Source organism: Carlito syrichta, unplaced genomic scaffold, assembly GCF_000164805.1.
Source record: "Carlito syrichta isolate Samal-C Ts95f unplaced genomic scaffold, Tarsius_syrichta-2.0.1 Scaffold314373, whole genome shotgun sequence".
In the NCBI taxonomy this organism is placed as follows: Eukaryota; Metazoa; Chordata; class Mammalia; order Primates; family Tarsiidae; genus Carlito; species Carlito syrichta.
Genome location: NW_007258469.1, coordinates 374724 through 391884, shown reverse-complemented (window position 1 = coordinate 391884; position 17161 = coordinate 374724). Strand labels below are relative to the sequence as shown.

The 17161-nt window shown below is 42.6% G+C and overlaps 1 protein-coding gene across 1 annotated transcript in view; it reads left to right on the top strand.

The window, feature by feature from the left end:
- The first annotated feature begins 6 nt into the window (after positions 1–6).
- LOC103274096 (lysophospholipid acyltransferase 1) overlaps positions 7–17161 on the top strand; it is an 82825-nt gene continuing 65670 nt past the window's right edge. The window contains exon 1 of the mRNA XM_021719306.1: positions 7–177. Within this exon, the coding sequence (XP_021574981.1) occupies positions 79–177 (99 nt within the window). The 5' untranslated portion in view covers positions 7–78. The remainder of the gene's footprint in view (positions 178–17161) is intronic.

Genomic DNA, 17161 nt, shown 5'->3' with positions numbered 1-17161 from the left:
CACGACCGCCCGGGCGGGAGGACGCCCAGCAGGGTGGCGCGGGCCGGGGCCGGGGCAGCCGCTTCCCGAAGATGCAGGATGGCAGCAGAGCCGCCGCCGTCCAGCCTCTCCTACCGCACCACGGGCTCCACCTGTCTGCACCCGCTCAGCCAGCTCCTGGGCATCCCACTGGACCAGGTAACTGCGGGCCGCCAGGCCGCGGCGCGCGCGGGCGCTGGGACCCCGGCTTCGCAGGCCATCGCGGGAATAGAGCCGGGGGAGGGTGTCACCCACCTCCGCCCCCCGCCCCCAAGGTGCATTTTACGGCGACACACTAGACAGTTTGGCTGTGCTTCTTTTCTTTTCTTTTTTGAGTTGCTGTTAGTGTTTTTCTCCTTGTGTGAGAAATATGGGTACGCCCTACGCGGCAAGTTCGACTCAACTTTTTAAAAAGTTTGCATTGCCTTGTTTCCTGTAATCTGAAGTAGTCTGATAAATGAATTCAGTGTTTCTTCCATCAGGGTAGTCAAGTCGTTATTATTTTTAATTTAGATGACCCTACTTAAAGAGTAACCCTGATTAATCTAGACCATTTTCTGCAGATTTTGAATGAGAGACCTGGGCTTTAGACTTTTGCATTGAGGCTTGTCCAAGGGTGACAGTTAACTTTGTACCACGTGTGATGTCCATCGGAGAGGGAAGAGGGACACACACAAGGACCCTTTGGTTTTCTGGGGGCCTTAATTTTATCAAACGGCTTATCCTTGGGGTTCGATCTTCTGAGTAGGGCAGGTTAGTGGGAGGAGAGGAGTCCCAGTAAAGTTATTTGGAGTGTCTAGGAATTGTCTGCTGCCATTACAATTACGAATGGCAACAACAGTAATTCCTGATAAATCTTTGTGAAGACTGAGGTTGTCTTACTCGTTTTCTCGTCTCTTTTCCTGCTGCAGGCTAGTTCTGCCTCATAGTTAGTAGTGATTCAATAAATATGTTGATTTAAATGGAATTGGGCAGGGCAGCTGGAGGAGGGTCCACTGCTTCTGACTTTTGTTTCATACCGAGTTTTTGCCAGTTTTCTTCCTCTTTCTCTTACTAGTGCTCTTCCCCCGCCCCCTTCTTTTAATAAGAGCATACCTCCTGCCCTTTCCTCTCACATTCCTTCAGCAATGAGGAAATGAGATCTGGATGTTTGCCTCATTCAGGTACTGTTTACTAAGCCACTCTTCTACCTGTGGATCTCTCTGAGGATCTGACTTGGAACTCCACCTGATAAGACCATTGCCTTCTCATCGGTTGCCAAATTCAGAAAGTCAGGAACCTGGAGGAGATACAGATGGAATTCCATTTTTGCTTTTGTAAATGACTCTAGTTTGTAGTGAAGATGAGAGAGACTCAGGGACCCAGGCAGAGGCAGACATAGCAGCAAATTCTTTAGCACTGAAACGAAATATAATTCATCTCTGCATTTCCTTTAGGGGAGTTTGTTTTATACTCGCCTTTCTACACCCTGTCAGAGTTTATTGTAATTGCATTTTCTCTTTTAAGTCGTTCTACACAGGAGTCTTTTTGTATGGGAATGAGATAGTTAAAAGACCATGGCAAGTTACTATTGGAGGTTGCTAGTATAATTAATGTCTTTTAACTGCATCCTTCCCCATCCTCAATCTCCTGGATTTCTATAAAGGTAACCCTAGTTTTAATTTATAAACAGGAGCAAAAGAACCTTAGGGATGTTTAAGAGGGGGAGGGAGGAAGGGATTTCTGGGATGAACTGAAGGAACAATGTTGGTCATGGACAGGAGGAGCTGGGGATCTTTTAGATCTTAAGTCAGTCTGAGTACTCTCCAGCAGGAGCAAGTTGGAAGGACCCTTGGTGAAGGAGACATTTATAGGGCAATGCCCCAGGTAGCTTATTCGAGGTCTAAGAAAAATCCCAAGCCATGAATAATGTGGTTTGAAGCGTAAATTGTGGCTTGAGCATTTGGAAACTTGGTGTGTTTTTCTCCTTCACATTTTTGAGGCTTTTAAGGGCTTAGCTGCTAGACCGACCTAGGTGCAATTTCTACTTTGCCAGTAAACTTTTTTGTGTGCTTGCCAGCTAGTATTCTACTCTTTCAGAGCCTCGGCATCCTCGTGTATAAACTGGAAGATGGTAAAAAGATGCACCTTTTGGAGTTGAAAAACTATATATAGATATAAAATGCCCTACATTAGGAAGGTTCTTGTATCAGACAGAGTCCTGGCAGGAAGCAAACCAACTCAATTGGTTGAAATGAATAGTTGAAGTGGGGAGCAGAGGGAGAAGCTCAGTGCTTCATCCCAACTCAAAGCCCTTCCATCTCTTGTCAGAGCCAGACAAGGATGTCTGGCCTAGGACACCTGGGTGAATTGACTTGGGGGGGGGGAAATCCTAGGGCACAGAATGGGAAAGAGCAAGTTGGAACCATATCTGGCCCAAGGATAAGAGCCCAGTCCTTGATACATGTTTGCTTCCGTCCCATTAAAGAGTGACTTTTATTTTTTATTTTTTTTATTTTTTATTTTTGAGTTGGAGTCTCACTTTGTCACCCAGACTGGAGTGCAGTGGCCGCTCCCGGCCACCACAGCCTCGACCTGCTGGGCTCTGGCGATCCTTCCGCCTCAGCCTTCCCAGTAGCTGGAACTACAGGCGCGCGCTACCACAGTCGGCTCATTTGGATTTATTGTAGAGATGAGGTCTCGCCAAGTTGCCCAGGCGGGTCTCGACCCCGCGGGCTCAGGCAATCCACTCACCTCAGTCTCCCAAAGGCGCGGGATTACAGGCTGAGCCACCGAGCCCGGCTAAAGAGTGACTTTTAAAACAGAATCTTTATCTATCTATCTATCATCTATCTATCTATCTATCTATCTATCTATCTATCTATCTATCTATCTATCTTTCTATCTATCTAAATATCATCTATCTATTGAGACAAGGTCTCTCTCTGTCACCTAGGCTGGAGTGCAGAGGTGCGATCTTGGCTTACTTTAGCTTTGACCTTCAGAGCTCAGGTGATCCTCCCGCTTCAGCTTTCCAAGGAGCTGGGACTACAGGCGTATACCACCTGCCCAGCTAATTTTTTATAAATTTTTCTTGTATAAAGAGGGTCTCACTAATTGCCCAGGCTGATCTCTAACTCCTGACCTCAAGGCGTCCTCCCGCCTTAGCCTCCTGAAGTGCTGGGATTCCAGGTGTGAGCCACTGTGCCCTGTCAAAGAGTAACTTTTTGTTGGCATGGGATATGTTCCAAATTATAAAACATATATCTCAAGTTATCCAAATTAGTATCTGCAAAACCTGAAATATCTACTGAGCATTCTACTTTGTGAGTGAAGAACTGTTTCATCAATTTTTATCTAATTCTTCCATCTATTTGTTTTAGCTTCTGGACACTCTTAAACAGGGAAGCCTGTACAATTATAACTATGCTGAGCAAAATTCTATGGTTTTTGTTTTCAGGGATTTTTCTAGTCTGGCATCCTCCTAAAGCTGTTAAATGTGAAGTCATCTTATTTGATTAGAGACAAATAGAGCATAGTAATTCAGATCCAGAGTACAGGAAATGCATGATGACTTAGGGGTCTCCACAGGTGCTTCATAGAGAAGTTTGTTGGAAATTGCATTTCTAAATAATGAGCCTCTATCCAGTGAGCAGACATGGAGCTCTGGCAGTTAGTAGTTATTATTCTTACTTAGGATAAATTAGGCAAAAACTTTTCTTTCCCATTTTTGGAGAATCGATGATTTTTTTTTTTTAATCATCTGCTCATGCCCTTTGCACTTTGTTTTGGTTGTAGAGTGTGACACCATCTGCCTTTAAACTAACCATAGCCTTCTAGGTTTGCAAGATTGACTCAACTGCCAAAATGGGTATGATAATGTTGACGTTATTAATTTGTGCGGTGTACACTTATGTTCTAGGAGATGTGAAAGCTGAAAAGGAAACTGTTTCCAGACTTCAAAGAACTTCCAATTTGGTGGTGGAGAGTTCTGGGTGCTGTGGATGTTTTTACTTAGTGGCCCCCCCAAACTTTGTAGATGTACATAAAGTATCAATTCAGTATTAAGCCAGCAACCCTTTGTCTGAGTGTCATCTTTTTCCTAATTTAGCATCAGCAGAAAAAGGGCCAAAAGAAAAATAGACCAGGAAATAAGAATCCAGGAAATGACTTTGAGATCAAAATAGTAAAGTTTAGGACTGTTAATGTAAACTTGTGTTACAGTCTAAAAGTCTGGATGAAAGAAGACCAGTTTTAAAGACCTGACACTCTGGACTCATGGTAGTATTGCAGTGATTTTGAATATTCCACTGGGGCCTGTGACCTCCAGGTTTCTTTACCTGCCTGGAGCTTTCAGTCACCTGGTTGGCTCCCTTGACCATGCTTAAAAAGCCCAATCCTCAATTCTCTTCTTATCTAAGTCTTGCCCTTTGTTAAAAACTCAGCTCACATTCCACAGTCGTTATTAAATCAATTAAATATTTATTTTAGGCTACTAGTACCAGGTACCTGGCTGCATGGTAGAAATACAAAGTTGAAAAATTATTAAGGTCCCCATTTTAGAAGAGCTTGTGTGTTAGTAGAGGGAACAAAAGACCTGTAGAAGTACATACCTGCAGACCTGTGTTATTGCTACACCAAGGTTTGTAGGTGGTACCACGGTGCAACAGAGAAGGGAAGTCCGCAGCACATGTTGGACTCCCATGTAATTTACTGTTTACATCTGAACAGTTTACATTTGATGCTTGGTAAATGTTACCTTACAGTGTTATGTGCTGGAAATAGTAGGTGCTCAATACATTTTCATCATTAACAGTATATGCCTATATTAATGTTATACATTGTCAAACTTTAAACTGTAGATCTTTGTTTTAAAAATGGACAGTAGACTGGCCTTCATTGTGGGGGAAATTCCTCTATTTCACCCTGATGCTGCCTCCAGATTGTACCCTCAGGTTTCTTATTTGAACAATCTGCTCTTCATCCAGGGACTGTTCAGTTCACCCCAGCTCAGGAGTGTGTGAGAACTCAGCAGGCTGCAGAACATAAGCCTTGGAGAGAACCGCATAATTTTTCCTTTTTTGGCCTCAGTGGTTTCTACAAAGTCAGGTCTCTCTTCTCCCCATGTAATATTCCTGCCACTGTTTGATACTGAAAATGATTGACTCATGGGAGGAAATCATTTTGTTTAGACCACAAACATCGAAAATTGAGTTTCTGTTATATTCCAGGGATTCCTGGGGCTGTTCCGGGCTGTGATGAGTGGAGTAGGAATAAAGTAATGCCAACTCTCAAAGAGCTCATTGCCAGGTAGGACAGGGACTTACATCCCAACCAGGCGTGCTCATATGTCATACTGAGACCAGCAGCATCAACCTCGTATGTGTTAGTAATGAACGTCCTCTGTCTGGGCATCCCCACCTGCTTCCCTGGGGGTAGACCCAGCAATGGGTGATTCATGAGAGGATTCTGATGCGTCCAAAAGTTTGAAAAACACTTCTGTACACAGTTGGTTAGAGCACAGATGAGTCAAACCCAGAGGAGGCATAACGGAGGGAGAGACCCATTCTGCCTTGTGGAGGGGAATGAGGCATGGTTGTCAGAGAGCCTCTCGCATCTGAGGAGGAACACGAGTCTTGAAGGATGAATAAGAGTGTATCAGGCAAAGTTGAAAGGGCCATTCTGGGTAGAAAGAACAGCGTGTTTCAAGATGTGGAGGTGTGCAGTTGTGTGCTTCATTCAAGGAACTGCAAGCCCATGGAAGTGGCTGGTGGGGTGCCGGTGTATGAACTGCAGGACTTTAGGTTGGAGAGGGAAACAGAGCTTTGGTGAGATGTTTGCACTTCATTCTACAGACCAGGGGTTGGCAAACTTTTCCTATAAAAGACCAGGCAGTAAGTATTTTTGGCTTTGTGGGTCATACAGTCTTTGTCCCAACAACTCAACTCTGCCATTGTAGCATGAAAGCAGCCATAGATAGATAATATGTAGGCAACTGGATGTGGCTGGGTTTCCCTGCAACTTTCTTTATGGACACTGACATTTGAATTTCATGTAGTTTTCATAGGTCGTGAAATTTTCTTCTTTTGATTTTTTTCAACCCTTGAAAAACATAATATACATTTGTAGTATGTAGACCACATAAAAACAGGCCAATGGGCTGGATCTGGCCTGAAGGCTGGTGTTTACAGACTTACTGTAGACCAGATTTCCTAAATATGGTACATGGATCATCATCAGAATCTACTGCCATGAATATTTCTGAGATTCAGCCCAAACCTACTAAATCTGAATATCAGAGTACTGGGCAGTGGGGAGGCAACCCTGGGTGATTCTTATACCAACTAAGATTTAAGAACCATCAATATAATCAAAGGGAAGGCATTGCAGGGTTTAAGTTGTGAAGAGCTTTTTCATTTTGTGAAGTAGCACATCACCCAAGAAGGCAGAAGCAGAGAAGGAAGTGGGGTTTTGAGGATGTGTGCAGGCTTAGAGCAGTCTTTCAGGGAGATGGAGAGAGCACTGACCAGGGTCAACAGAAAGGGTTGCTGAATATAATCAACCCACTGGAAATCATACATTTTTAGAGCCATGAATATGTGCCAATATGTGCTTTTTTCTCTTTCGGCAGCCCCTTTCAGGAGCAAAAGTGTAACAGTTGGAAGTGCAGGGGTTGTTTTGAAGTTAAGGAGTATGGGTGTTGAAAGATGCTGACAGAGCATCAGAAGTGATAAAAGTGAAAAGGGAAACTTCTCGAGTTGGAGGGGCTCGGAGGAGCAGTTACTAAGGAAGTTAAAGAGCTGGAGGGCTAGGATATGCAGGTGGGAGATTCCCAGTGAGAAGAAAAGTCAGGGTGGACAGGAGGGTAAGGGTGAAAGTCAGTTCAGTTTAGCAAGCCAGGGACCAGGGTGTTTCACGGATTGCCCTCCTAGACGTTGAAGCTGCCCTGGTGAATTTGGGAATTTGAGGTGGAGAAGAAGATTTTGAGGTACCCAAGGTGTCCAGGAATGTGGAGGAGCCCCCAGAAGTGGGTGGATTCTGACAGCAAGAAGAAGCGACAGAGTGGGCGTAGCCTGCACGCATCCTCTCCTTTCATGTTAGGAGTCTGGGCAGAGTCTGGAGAGAGGAAAGATTTTGTATAAGGATGACTGAAGAAAAATGGTGCAAAGCAGCAGTGGGGAATCTTGAAAAGCCCTGACCCCCCACCCTTGACTTTGCGGTTTTGGTGGTCTAATGGGAGGAGAGAACTGGCTTTGAGAAGGAGTTTGCAGGGGCGTTTCTTCCCTCCAGCAGCGGAGGGAGGAAGGCAGTGGGAGGATGAGTCATCAAGGAGGGGAAGGAGGAAGTTGGGGCAGCACATGGATATGTGTTGAGAAATTGAGCTTGTGTGCTGGGTGTGAGGGTTGGCGAGGAGTGGAAGAGTCTAGGCAGGTGGGGCAACCCCCTGAGGTCCCACAATTCTGTTAGGAGGTGACCAGTGACTGACCGTGCGCTCTCCAGTCCTTCCTGGAGTGGCACATTAATATGATGGAAAGTTGTGAACCTTTGTGGTTCTGAAGCGCTTGATGTTGGCAGGTGGAGGTTGGCTTTGGGAAGCAGTCCCAGGGCATCAAATGTGGATGTGTGGAGGGCAACATGGTGAGGTATAAACCCCAAGTTCTATATCGTTGGAGAGGACAGGGCTGGTAGAGTTGGGGACCATCCCTCAGTCCAGCCCCTCCAGTTTTTCAGATGAGAATTCTTTTTTTTTTTTTGAGTTGGAGTCTCACTCCGTTGCCCAGACTGGAGTGCAGTGGCCGCTCCCAGCCACCGCAGCCTCGACCTGCTGGGCTCCAGTGATCCTTCCGCCTCAGCCTTCCAAGTAGCTGGAATTACAGGCGCGTGCTACCACGCCCGGCTAATTTTTTATTTATTTATTGTAGAGATGAGGTCTCACCAAGTTGCCCAGGTGGGTCTCGAGCCTGCGGGCTCAGGCAATCCACTCACCTCAGCCTCCCAAGACGCGGGATTACAGGCTGAGCCACCGAGCCCGGCTGGATGAGAATTCTTTACGAAGATGGTCAGTCTTTACTCAGGCTACACCTCCTGGAAAGTGCTGGCTGACATCACTGCCCAGTGGCTGGATTTGACAGTATTTGGAGGGAGGACAGAGGAATCACAGGTGTGGCTGTGTATTCCCTGAAATTTAAACCAGAGGCCTGGTGTGTCCCAGAGCTTTAACCTTCTTGTTGTGGAACAAGAGGTGGTTCTTCACAGTTTTGCCTCAGTTTACCTATCTGGCCTAAGGGCACCAACAGCTCTGTATATTGAATGCTTTTTCTCTCAACACTGAGCCAGTTACTCTGTATATATTATCTCAGTTAGTTGGCACTGCATCACTAAAAGTTATTCCCCAGATTTCAAGTTAGGAAACAGTCCCCTAGGACTTTTGTCATTTGCCTATAGCTCTGTAGCTGGGGAGGGGGCAGAGGCAGGACTTGAACTCAGGACTGTCACTGGAGGCTGTGCTCCTAGTCATGGCACCTCGCCCCAACCACTGTTTTTCTGTGTGCTGCACCTTTGTCACAGTGGACTGTTTACTTCCTAACCCTCAAACACACTGTATCTTGCACACCCTCCAGCTCCTGCACACACACTTCCTTCTCCCTGGAACTTTATTTCTCATCTCAGTCCTTAATTCCTGTTTCAAGGGTGGGCCCTAAGGTCACCTGTTCCTGTATGCTATCTGTCACTTTGCCCTTCCTTCTCCCCCAGGGCCAAATGGACTTCTCCTTTTTTTCCTTTGTTCCTTTGTTTCTCCATACTGCACTGTTGTGCCTCTCAGCTTCTGCCTTAGATATTTATTGGTCTTTGCCCTCCCCAATTCTGAGAGGCTTCTTTCCATCGTTCTTATTGAGTATGCCAAACAGTGGGTTAAATGGGGATATAGGATTAAGGAGGAGCTGAGCCTTCTGGGAGCACTTGTTAAACTGCTGTATTGTAAACCCTTGTAATACGGTGTGCTCAGTGCTCCAAGGCACGTGCACACACAACATTGCACCATTGCCAGAAGCTCGGGGCCTCAGCTCCTCTGGGCCTCTCCTGACAGGGTCCTGGGGAAAAACTTCCTGGGAGTAGCTGCTTTAGGAGAAGGAAGAGGGGCATTTGTGTGAGGGGCCATGTGGGACAGTCAGAATATTCCAGGAGGTGGAAGCTGTTTGAGCAAAGCTCCTGAGACTCCAGTAAAGAGTCACATTCTTTGTTAGCAGTGACCGCTGTCCAAGAAGGAAACTTCAACAAATTGAGTTTAAAGATCTAATTGTCTTTTATTAGTGATTCACAAATTAGGCAGCATCCTGTCTATAAGACAGTAAGGCTCAGCTGTTGTTGGCTTAATAGACAGAAAAGGCTAAAGAAAGCAGAAACAAGGAGTAAGAAGCAAAGTTACTTTCCTTATAGGGTTAAAAGGATGGCTCTTCCTTATCATGCTGACTTTTTTTCTTGTCAAGCTGGATCCCTTTCTATTGGTTGCTGTGACTTTCCTGTTTTTTGGAAAAATGCCCTATTAAAGTTCAGTTTGTTTATGTGGCCCCTAGCACCAGTGACTCCATTCTGGTTTGGTTTGGTTTGTTGGGGCCTAGTGTAGCAGCTCAGTCCAAAACAATCAGCCTTTATTAATTTTATTTAATATCGTTGAGGATGAATCTTAGTCATCCTTGTTTGCTAAAGACAGAGTAGGAGCTGAATACATGTTTGTTGAATTGAAATGGAATTTTATTTACATTCTTGGATTGGAATGAATGACTAAATTAAGATAAAATTAGGAGCCAGTTCTTTTTACCAACTGAGTTAGGCCTGTTTATTATTTAAAACCTGAATATCAGATTAAATAGGCCTAATTTCTAATCTGAAAGCTAATTCAGGGCTCAATTGCTGATAGTGAAATGTTAATATTGGGTTGTTTAAATAAGGCATACTCTGTTCCCATTTTCATTGTGTGGAGTTGATATACTCATCACTTGTGATTATAAATGCAGATATTAATGTCATTTTTAGACTGGTTGTCTCAGATTTGTGTGAATAGCATGTAGAAATTTCCTTTAGCAGTCGAAAGTCAAGTCATACATATAAAAGATGCCATATAGCCAAATACTTGCAAGTATTCTATAGTTTGGCCTCAGAATCACATTTATTTATTTATTTATTTATTTTTGAGTTGGAGTCTCACTCCATCACCCAGACTGTAGTGCAGTGGCATGCTCACGGCAAACCCAGCGTCCACCTGCTGGGCTCTGGCAATCCTTCTGCCTCAGCCTTCGAAGTAACTGGAACTACAGGCTTGTACTCCCACACCTGGCAAATTTTTGATTTATTGTAGAGACGATATCTCACCAAGTTGCTTGGACTGGTCTCGAACCCGTGGGTTCAGGCAGTCCACTCATCTTGGGCTCCCAAAGTGCTGGGATTATAGACTGAGCCACCGAGCCCGGCCGGATTGACATTTATAAAGGATAATTTCAGGAAAATATTATATCTAAAGAGATACAGTCTGGAAGTATCTTTTGTATTAGCAACTTGTAAAAAAAAAAATTCAGTGTGTCATTTAGTAACTGTTGCTGTGTGCTTTCCAGAGACCTTCTATTTTAAGTCAACCTTTTTAGTAAACAAGATAAAGGAAAAACCTGCTGCAGTCTTATTAATGACAATTTCTTGTAGTTTTGCCAGGATAGCACAAGGATAGAGAGTAATCTGGGAAAAGTAACTCCACGTAGTGGAGATGTGATTTCTTAAATCACATTTCTTAAATGACCTCTGTCCTTTTGGGCTTAAGAGCTATGACCACCTGTGAGAAGATGAACTCGTTAACACATTACACGTTTTGTAATGTGTCTTTTAGTTATCCAAAAAAATGTGCCTTTGGTGAATCATTTGCTAACTTCCTTACAATAGTAGAGCTTTGCTTCTAATTTTTTAGTTATCAGTGGTTAATCTTTTATGCATTTGTAATGTTTATCTGATTTAAGGTATGGCTTTGAAAGTGCACAGTAGCCTTCAATCAGGTTAAAGTGTTGAATTAAGATTTCTGGGCCAATATTGCTGGGGATTTTCAGCAAACCATCATATTATTATAAATATTCCTGTCTCAGGTTCATTTACCAAAATAGCAAAAGAGAGCTCATGTTCTAGTCTAATTCAGAAAAGAGCAAGGGTACATTTGAAAAGTCTGTGTGTTCAGGTTGTCCTAAACTCTCATTTCAAACAAGGAATTAAAATGTTAAAAATACTGTGGCTATTTTTAAACTGTCTCATTCATCATTCTGTAGCTCTGACTTGTAACAGATGAGCCAGTAAAGGTAAATAGTAAAAGGTTACTAAGGCCTGGAGGAAGTTGCTAAATTCAAAAGTTATTTTGTGAAATTTCATGAAGTGGTTTAATTGTGAGTATCACTGGATTGAGACTTCTTTTTCCCTAAGACTTTCCCTGCCCCCTCTCCTCTCAGCATTATTCTTTGCTCTTTGTTTTTATTTTATTGATCTATGAAACTATTTTTATTTCTTATGTGTTTTTTTAGTTTTTATTTTGTGTAGGTACAGTTTAAAATACCACTTTTTCAACTACATAGTATGTGCACTTAGTATCAAAGTCACAAGCAGAAAAGGGATATAATGAAAGGTCAGTCTCCTTGCCCCCTGCCCCGTCCCTTAGTTTGGCCAGATCTCCTCTTCCCCTGGCAGCTCCACTTGCAACTTTTCAGAGAACTAGTCTGTGTCTACCTGTGCCCAGAATCTCTGATCTTTTTGTCTGTTTTCTGACATAAGTGATAGTGCTTGGATATTCCTCCTCTCTCTCTTTCTCAAAACTTAACACTGTCTCTGCTTCATATCTGCATGTACAGAGCTTTAGTGACTTTTGGACATCCTTTCTGCCTTTTCTGAAGTTCTGTTCCTGTTCTTCCAGGAATGGCTTTGTCTTTTAGCAAGCGCTGAAGGTGCTGATATTAGAGGAGTGAAAAGGTTGGGGAGGGGGTCTTTTCACAGTGACACCGCTTCCTCTGCTTACATTCCCCAGCAATATGGACAACCCAGAATGTCACTTACAGTGGGACCTCTGAAGGGAAGAACAATGAGTCGAGAGGCCGAAAACTTGGGATTTGCTTCTGTTGTTCACTCGGAGAGCAGTGACTTGGCACATAGGCTTAAGGACATTAGCGATTCCCTCATTCCTCCTTGTGACTCAGGGATGAAATTGGCTCTGCTTCTAACTGGTCTGGTAGCAGTGGACATCTCTGGAATTCTTGATATCCCCATCTCCTGGAAACAATGCTCTTTAAGACCAATTCTGCTCTGGGATTTCAAGACCTTCAACCATAGCACAAAACAGATTGGTTTTAGATTGTTAAACAACACTCGTTGAGGGTCAAGACCACAAATCATGACTATTTTTCTAATTTTCAGTGGACTTAGCTAAAAGGATTGTACCTGTATATTTTGATTTCTTGTTTCTCTGAATGAAAGGTGCACATTTTGGTTCATGTTAGCTGAAGTGCTCTTTAGGGCTCTGGAATCTTCTCTCTCCTTTCACCTCCTTATCAGAGTAAGACCAGAATGCCATAGGAACTTGTGTGCTATATTCTGGAAGAAAGATCTTGTAAAGAACTTCTATTTTGTGTCTGCTGGGGGTGTTGAAATGTTTAACCTCCCTTCTCCATGTTAGAAGATATTTGCTCATTGTTTCCAAACAATAAGTGTTAACTTACCTGCATGCTGTCGTTACAGCCTCAATAGGGTCTTATGCCCACTGCCCAGAAAAACTGAGACTGACAGTCACTGTTTCAGTCGAGAAAGAGTTTAATACCACAAAGCAGCTGGGTGAGGAGGATGGGAAATATTTCTCAGATTCACCCCTCCCAAAAATTTTAGGCTAGGAAAAATTTGGTGATCAGGGACTAGGGAATGATGGGTGCTGCTGGTTGGTTGGGGATGAAGTTATAGGGTGTTGTAACTGTCTCTGTGTGCAGAGCCAGTTTCTGGGAGGGGGTCACAGGACCAGTGGAGCCAGCTTCTTGGTATGTGTGCCAGATCCAAGTGGGGCCTCAGATCCATCTGAGTGAAGTCTAAACAGTATCTCAGACATCATTTTTAGGTTTTATAATAGATGCTATCTGTAAAGCAAGTCCTGGGATCATCAGCTACAAACCCAGTTGTAAAGGTATGCACGAGGTGGGATCCCTGGAGATTAGAGCTGCTTGCACCTTTCAACTGATCAGACTTTAGGATGTAGTCAAGATCAATGTAACCTCACGCTCTTTGTTAAAGGGAAAATATATTTACCAGTCTCATGGGCAGTTTCCCTCCTCCCCAGGGGTCACAACATGAAAATAATTAATTGCTCTCTATGGAAATGAAAGCAAATTTAGAAACAACAAATTTGTTAATTTCTAGCCATAGTCGCAGCTGTTCAGGACTCAGTTCTCTTCTATATTAATTTTATATGCGTGGTTTCATTATTTAACAAAAGGAAAGCAAGTCAACATTTATATGGATTAAATTCAGAGAGACTTTTTCTAAAAATTATAGACGGAAGGACAAAATGAAGTTTTTTTCCCCTTTCTTTTTCATGTATGCAAACTGAAATGGAATTTACAAAACGTATGTAACAGAAGATTGCCTTACTTTTTTTTTGTACTTTCAGCCCTTTAACATTCACCTTAGTTTTATAGTTAGTTTTACTAAGTTGCAAAACAAGTTGACTTATGTGGTTTTTTTTCCTATCTTTCTACTGAGGTATTTAGAGTACCTTTAGATATATCTTTATCTGATTATCAGTTTTATTATGTTAGTTTGAAAAAAAGGGCAAAATGAGACTGTAAACTACAAACAACCATTTCATCAAGATATAGAGTGGCATTCTCTTTCATCATAATAACGAATGATGAAGTAGGTCTGTGTGTCTTAGCTAGCTGAAATTGCAGAGAATTCTAAGGAAGTTAGTGGGCTATAAAACAATTTAGACATTGACTACTTATGACTTTTTGTGAGAGCTGAAAAACCTCCTCTTGTATACTTGGCAACCTTCAAACATTTATTAGAGTTATATGTGTCTAGATTTGGTTCCTGTTACAAAGTTTTTAGAAAAACTGGAGAAATTAGAAAAGAACAAGAAAAATGGTTGTGAGAACAACTAGGTTGACTATTACTAAACAAAAGGAAATGAACTTAAATAAGTAAATGAATTGACTAAGAAGGACAAAAGTCACCGGATCATGGAACAGCCATCAGTGAAGACCTTAAAATTCTGATTAGGCAATCACAGATGGGCTGAGCCGCTAATGCATCTCATTTCCTGCAGAGGACCTTGAACTTGGTGGTGTCTGGAGAGTTCCTTTGTTCTGTTATTTTGTAATGAACCCTCTTTTACCTCCAGTGACAGTAACAAGGGTCTCACTGGCATTTCAGGATACAGCTTTTTTGTCTTTAAAAGATTTTCCTTTGCTTTATAATAGATGGGTCACATTCTTAGGTGATTTTTTAAAAAAAATAAACATCTTATTTTGCAATTATTTTAGATTTAAATAAAAGTTGGAAAGGTAGTTGGGTATGGTGGTGCATGCTACTCAGGAAGCTGAGGCAGAAGGATCGGTTGAGCCCAGAAGTTCAAGACCAGCCTGGACAACATAGTGAGACCCTGTCTCTAAAAAACAAACAAACAAACACAAACAAACAAATAGGAAAATTATAAAGATTGTAAGGAGAGTTTTCATATATGCCTCACCCAGTTTGCCTCATTGTTAACATCATATATAGCCATGGTGCATTTGTCAAAACTAAAAAACCAACATTGGTATATAACTATTAAGTATACTCCAGACTTTTTCGGTTTCACCAATTTTTCCATTAACATTCTCTTTTAGCCGGGCTTGGTGGCTCAGCCTGTAATCCCAGCGCTTTGGGAGGCCGAGGGGAGTGGATTGCCTGAGCCCGCGGGTTCGAGACCCACCCGGGCAACTTGGCGAGACCTCATCTCTGCAATAAATAAATAAAAAATTAGCTGAGCATGGTAGTGCGCGCCTGTAGTTCCAGCTACTTGGAAGGCTGAGGTGGAAAGATTGCCGGAGGCCCTCAGGTCGAGGCTGAGGTGGCCACGAGCGCGCCACTGCACTCCAGTCTGGGCGATGGAGTGAGACTCCAACTCAAAAAACAAACAAACAAACAAACAAACAAAACCCATTCTCTTTCTGTTACCAAAATGAACTGGAGTCTGCTTGCCCAGCACAGTAAGACCAAACATCCACAGCAAGGTTTTGCAGCAGCAGGAAGGGGGAGGGAGTAAGTATTTTGCAGGGCACCTGAGTATCAGGCAGGTCATGCTTAAGACCTGATCACCCTGATGGCTTGCAAGTAAGGGTTTTTAAAGACTGGAGTAAATTTCAGGAAAGCAGAAGTTACAGGCAAAATTGTAAATCAATATGTGGAGGTTATACTTTGGTTTGACCTGAGAAGACAGGGTATCTTGAAGTGGAGGCTTACAGGTCTACGTGGATTCAGAGATTTTCTGATTTGTGATTGGTTGTGCCTGAATTCTTATCTGTAAAATGCGCTAGTGATACCTACATTAAAAGGTTGCTATAAGTATAAAATGAGGCGGGTGATCCATGGGAAAGGGTTAGTAACTCCTTAGGCAACATGTAGATCTTGTTTGCTATTGTTTCCCCATCATCAGCCCCATCTCATTTTTGAAGCCAATGGGGAAAAAAGCTTCAATGTTATAGTAGTGAACTTTAGGAGTACACATTCTACACTGTGGGAGTGTAAAATGTGTACTCCTAAAGTTCAATGCTATAACATGAGATGGGGCTGATGATGGGGAAGCAATAGCAAACAAGCTCTACATGTTGCCTAAGGAGTTACTAGCCTTTCCCATGGATCACCTGCCTCATTTTATACTTATAGCAACCCTTTAATGTAGATATTACTAGCTATTTTACAGATAAGAAATTAAGCTCAGAGAGTTTAAATACAACCTCTGTGGAAAACAGTGTGGTGATTTCTAAAAGTTCTAAAAATTGATCTTCCATAGGACCCAGTGATCCCCCTTCTGGGAATATACCCAGAGGAACTCAAATTATTCTATAAAAAAGATACCTGCACATGCATGCTTATTGCAGCATTATTCACAATAGCAAAAACAAGAAACCAACCGTGCTGCCCATCAAAAGTGGACTGGATAAAAAAAAAATGTGGTACATATACATGATGGAATATTACCAGTTATAAAGAAGGACAAAATTAAGGACTTTGCCGCGACTTGGATGGATTTAGAGTCTATAATACTCAGTGATCTATCACAGAAACACAGCTCTGAGTACCACATGTACTCACTCATAAGCAGACCTTGAAAATTTATCATAATACTTTAAGAAAGGGATTGGAAGTAGTGGGATGCTGCCAGGGGATGGGAGGGAGGCACATAATATCAATAAGAGTACCCTATCTCAAACCAAGTGAAGTGGGGACCAAAGGAAGGCCCAAACTTTACCTGTACGATGATCACTTATGTACCTAACTCTGAATTGTACCCCACATCTTTAAAATAAATTTAAAAAAAGGAGTACACATTTTCTGTCTTGTAGGAGTTTACCTTTCCGTGGTCTAAGTTGGATAACTGTTGAATTCCATTGAAACATCTGGGATTCAGATATGTTCTTGGGACTCCCTTGATGAATTGACAGGTTGCCTGGGCAGTGGGTGGGTGTGGCTGGTGTCTGGAAGGGAAGTTTGCTTTCAGTTAGTATCTGGAAGAGAAAGAAAAGACTCAACTTAGGGAACAATGAGGGAACGTAAGGTATTTCAAGGCAGAAAAGATGAGGCAGAAGAAGGCAGCGAGTAAAGAAATGGATGACAGATGGAAAGAAAAAAAATTTTTTTTGACCGTTGTGAAATGGGAGTGTAGAAATATAATCTAAAATGTAGATAAGTATAGTGTACCCAGGAAGTGTGAAAAAAAACCTTGCAAAGGAATGACTTTTTATCAGGTAAACATTACTTCTTATCACTGAAATGAGGGGTTGTTAGTTTGGGTGTGTCCATGGCCACCAAAGTGACTTTGCCTATGGGAATTTAAAAAAAAATCAGTTGTCGCCAGGCTGTAATCCCACACCTTTGGGAGGCCAAGGTGAGTGGATTG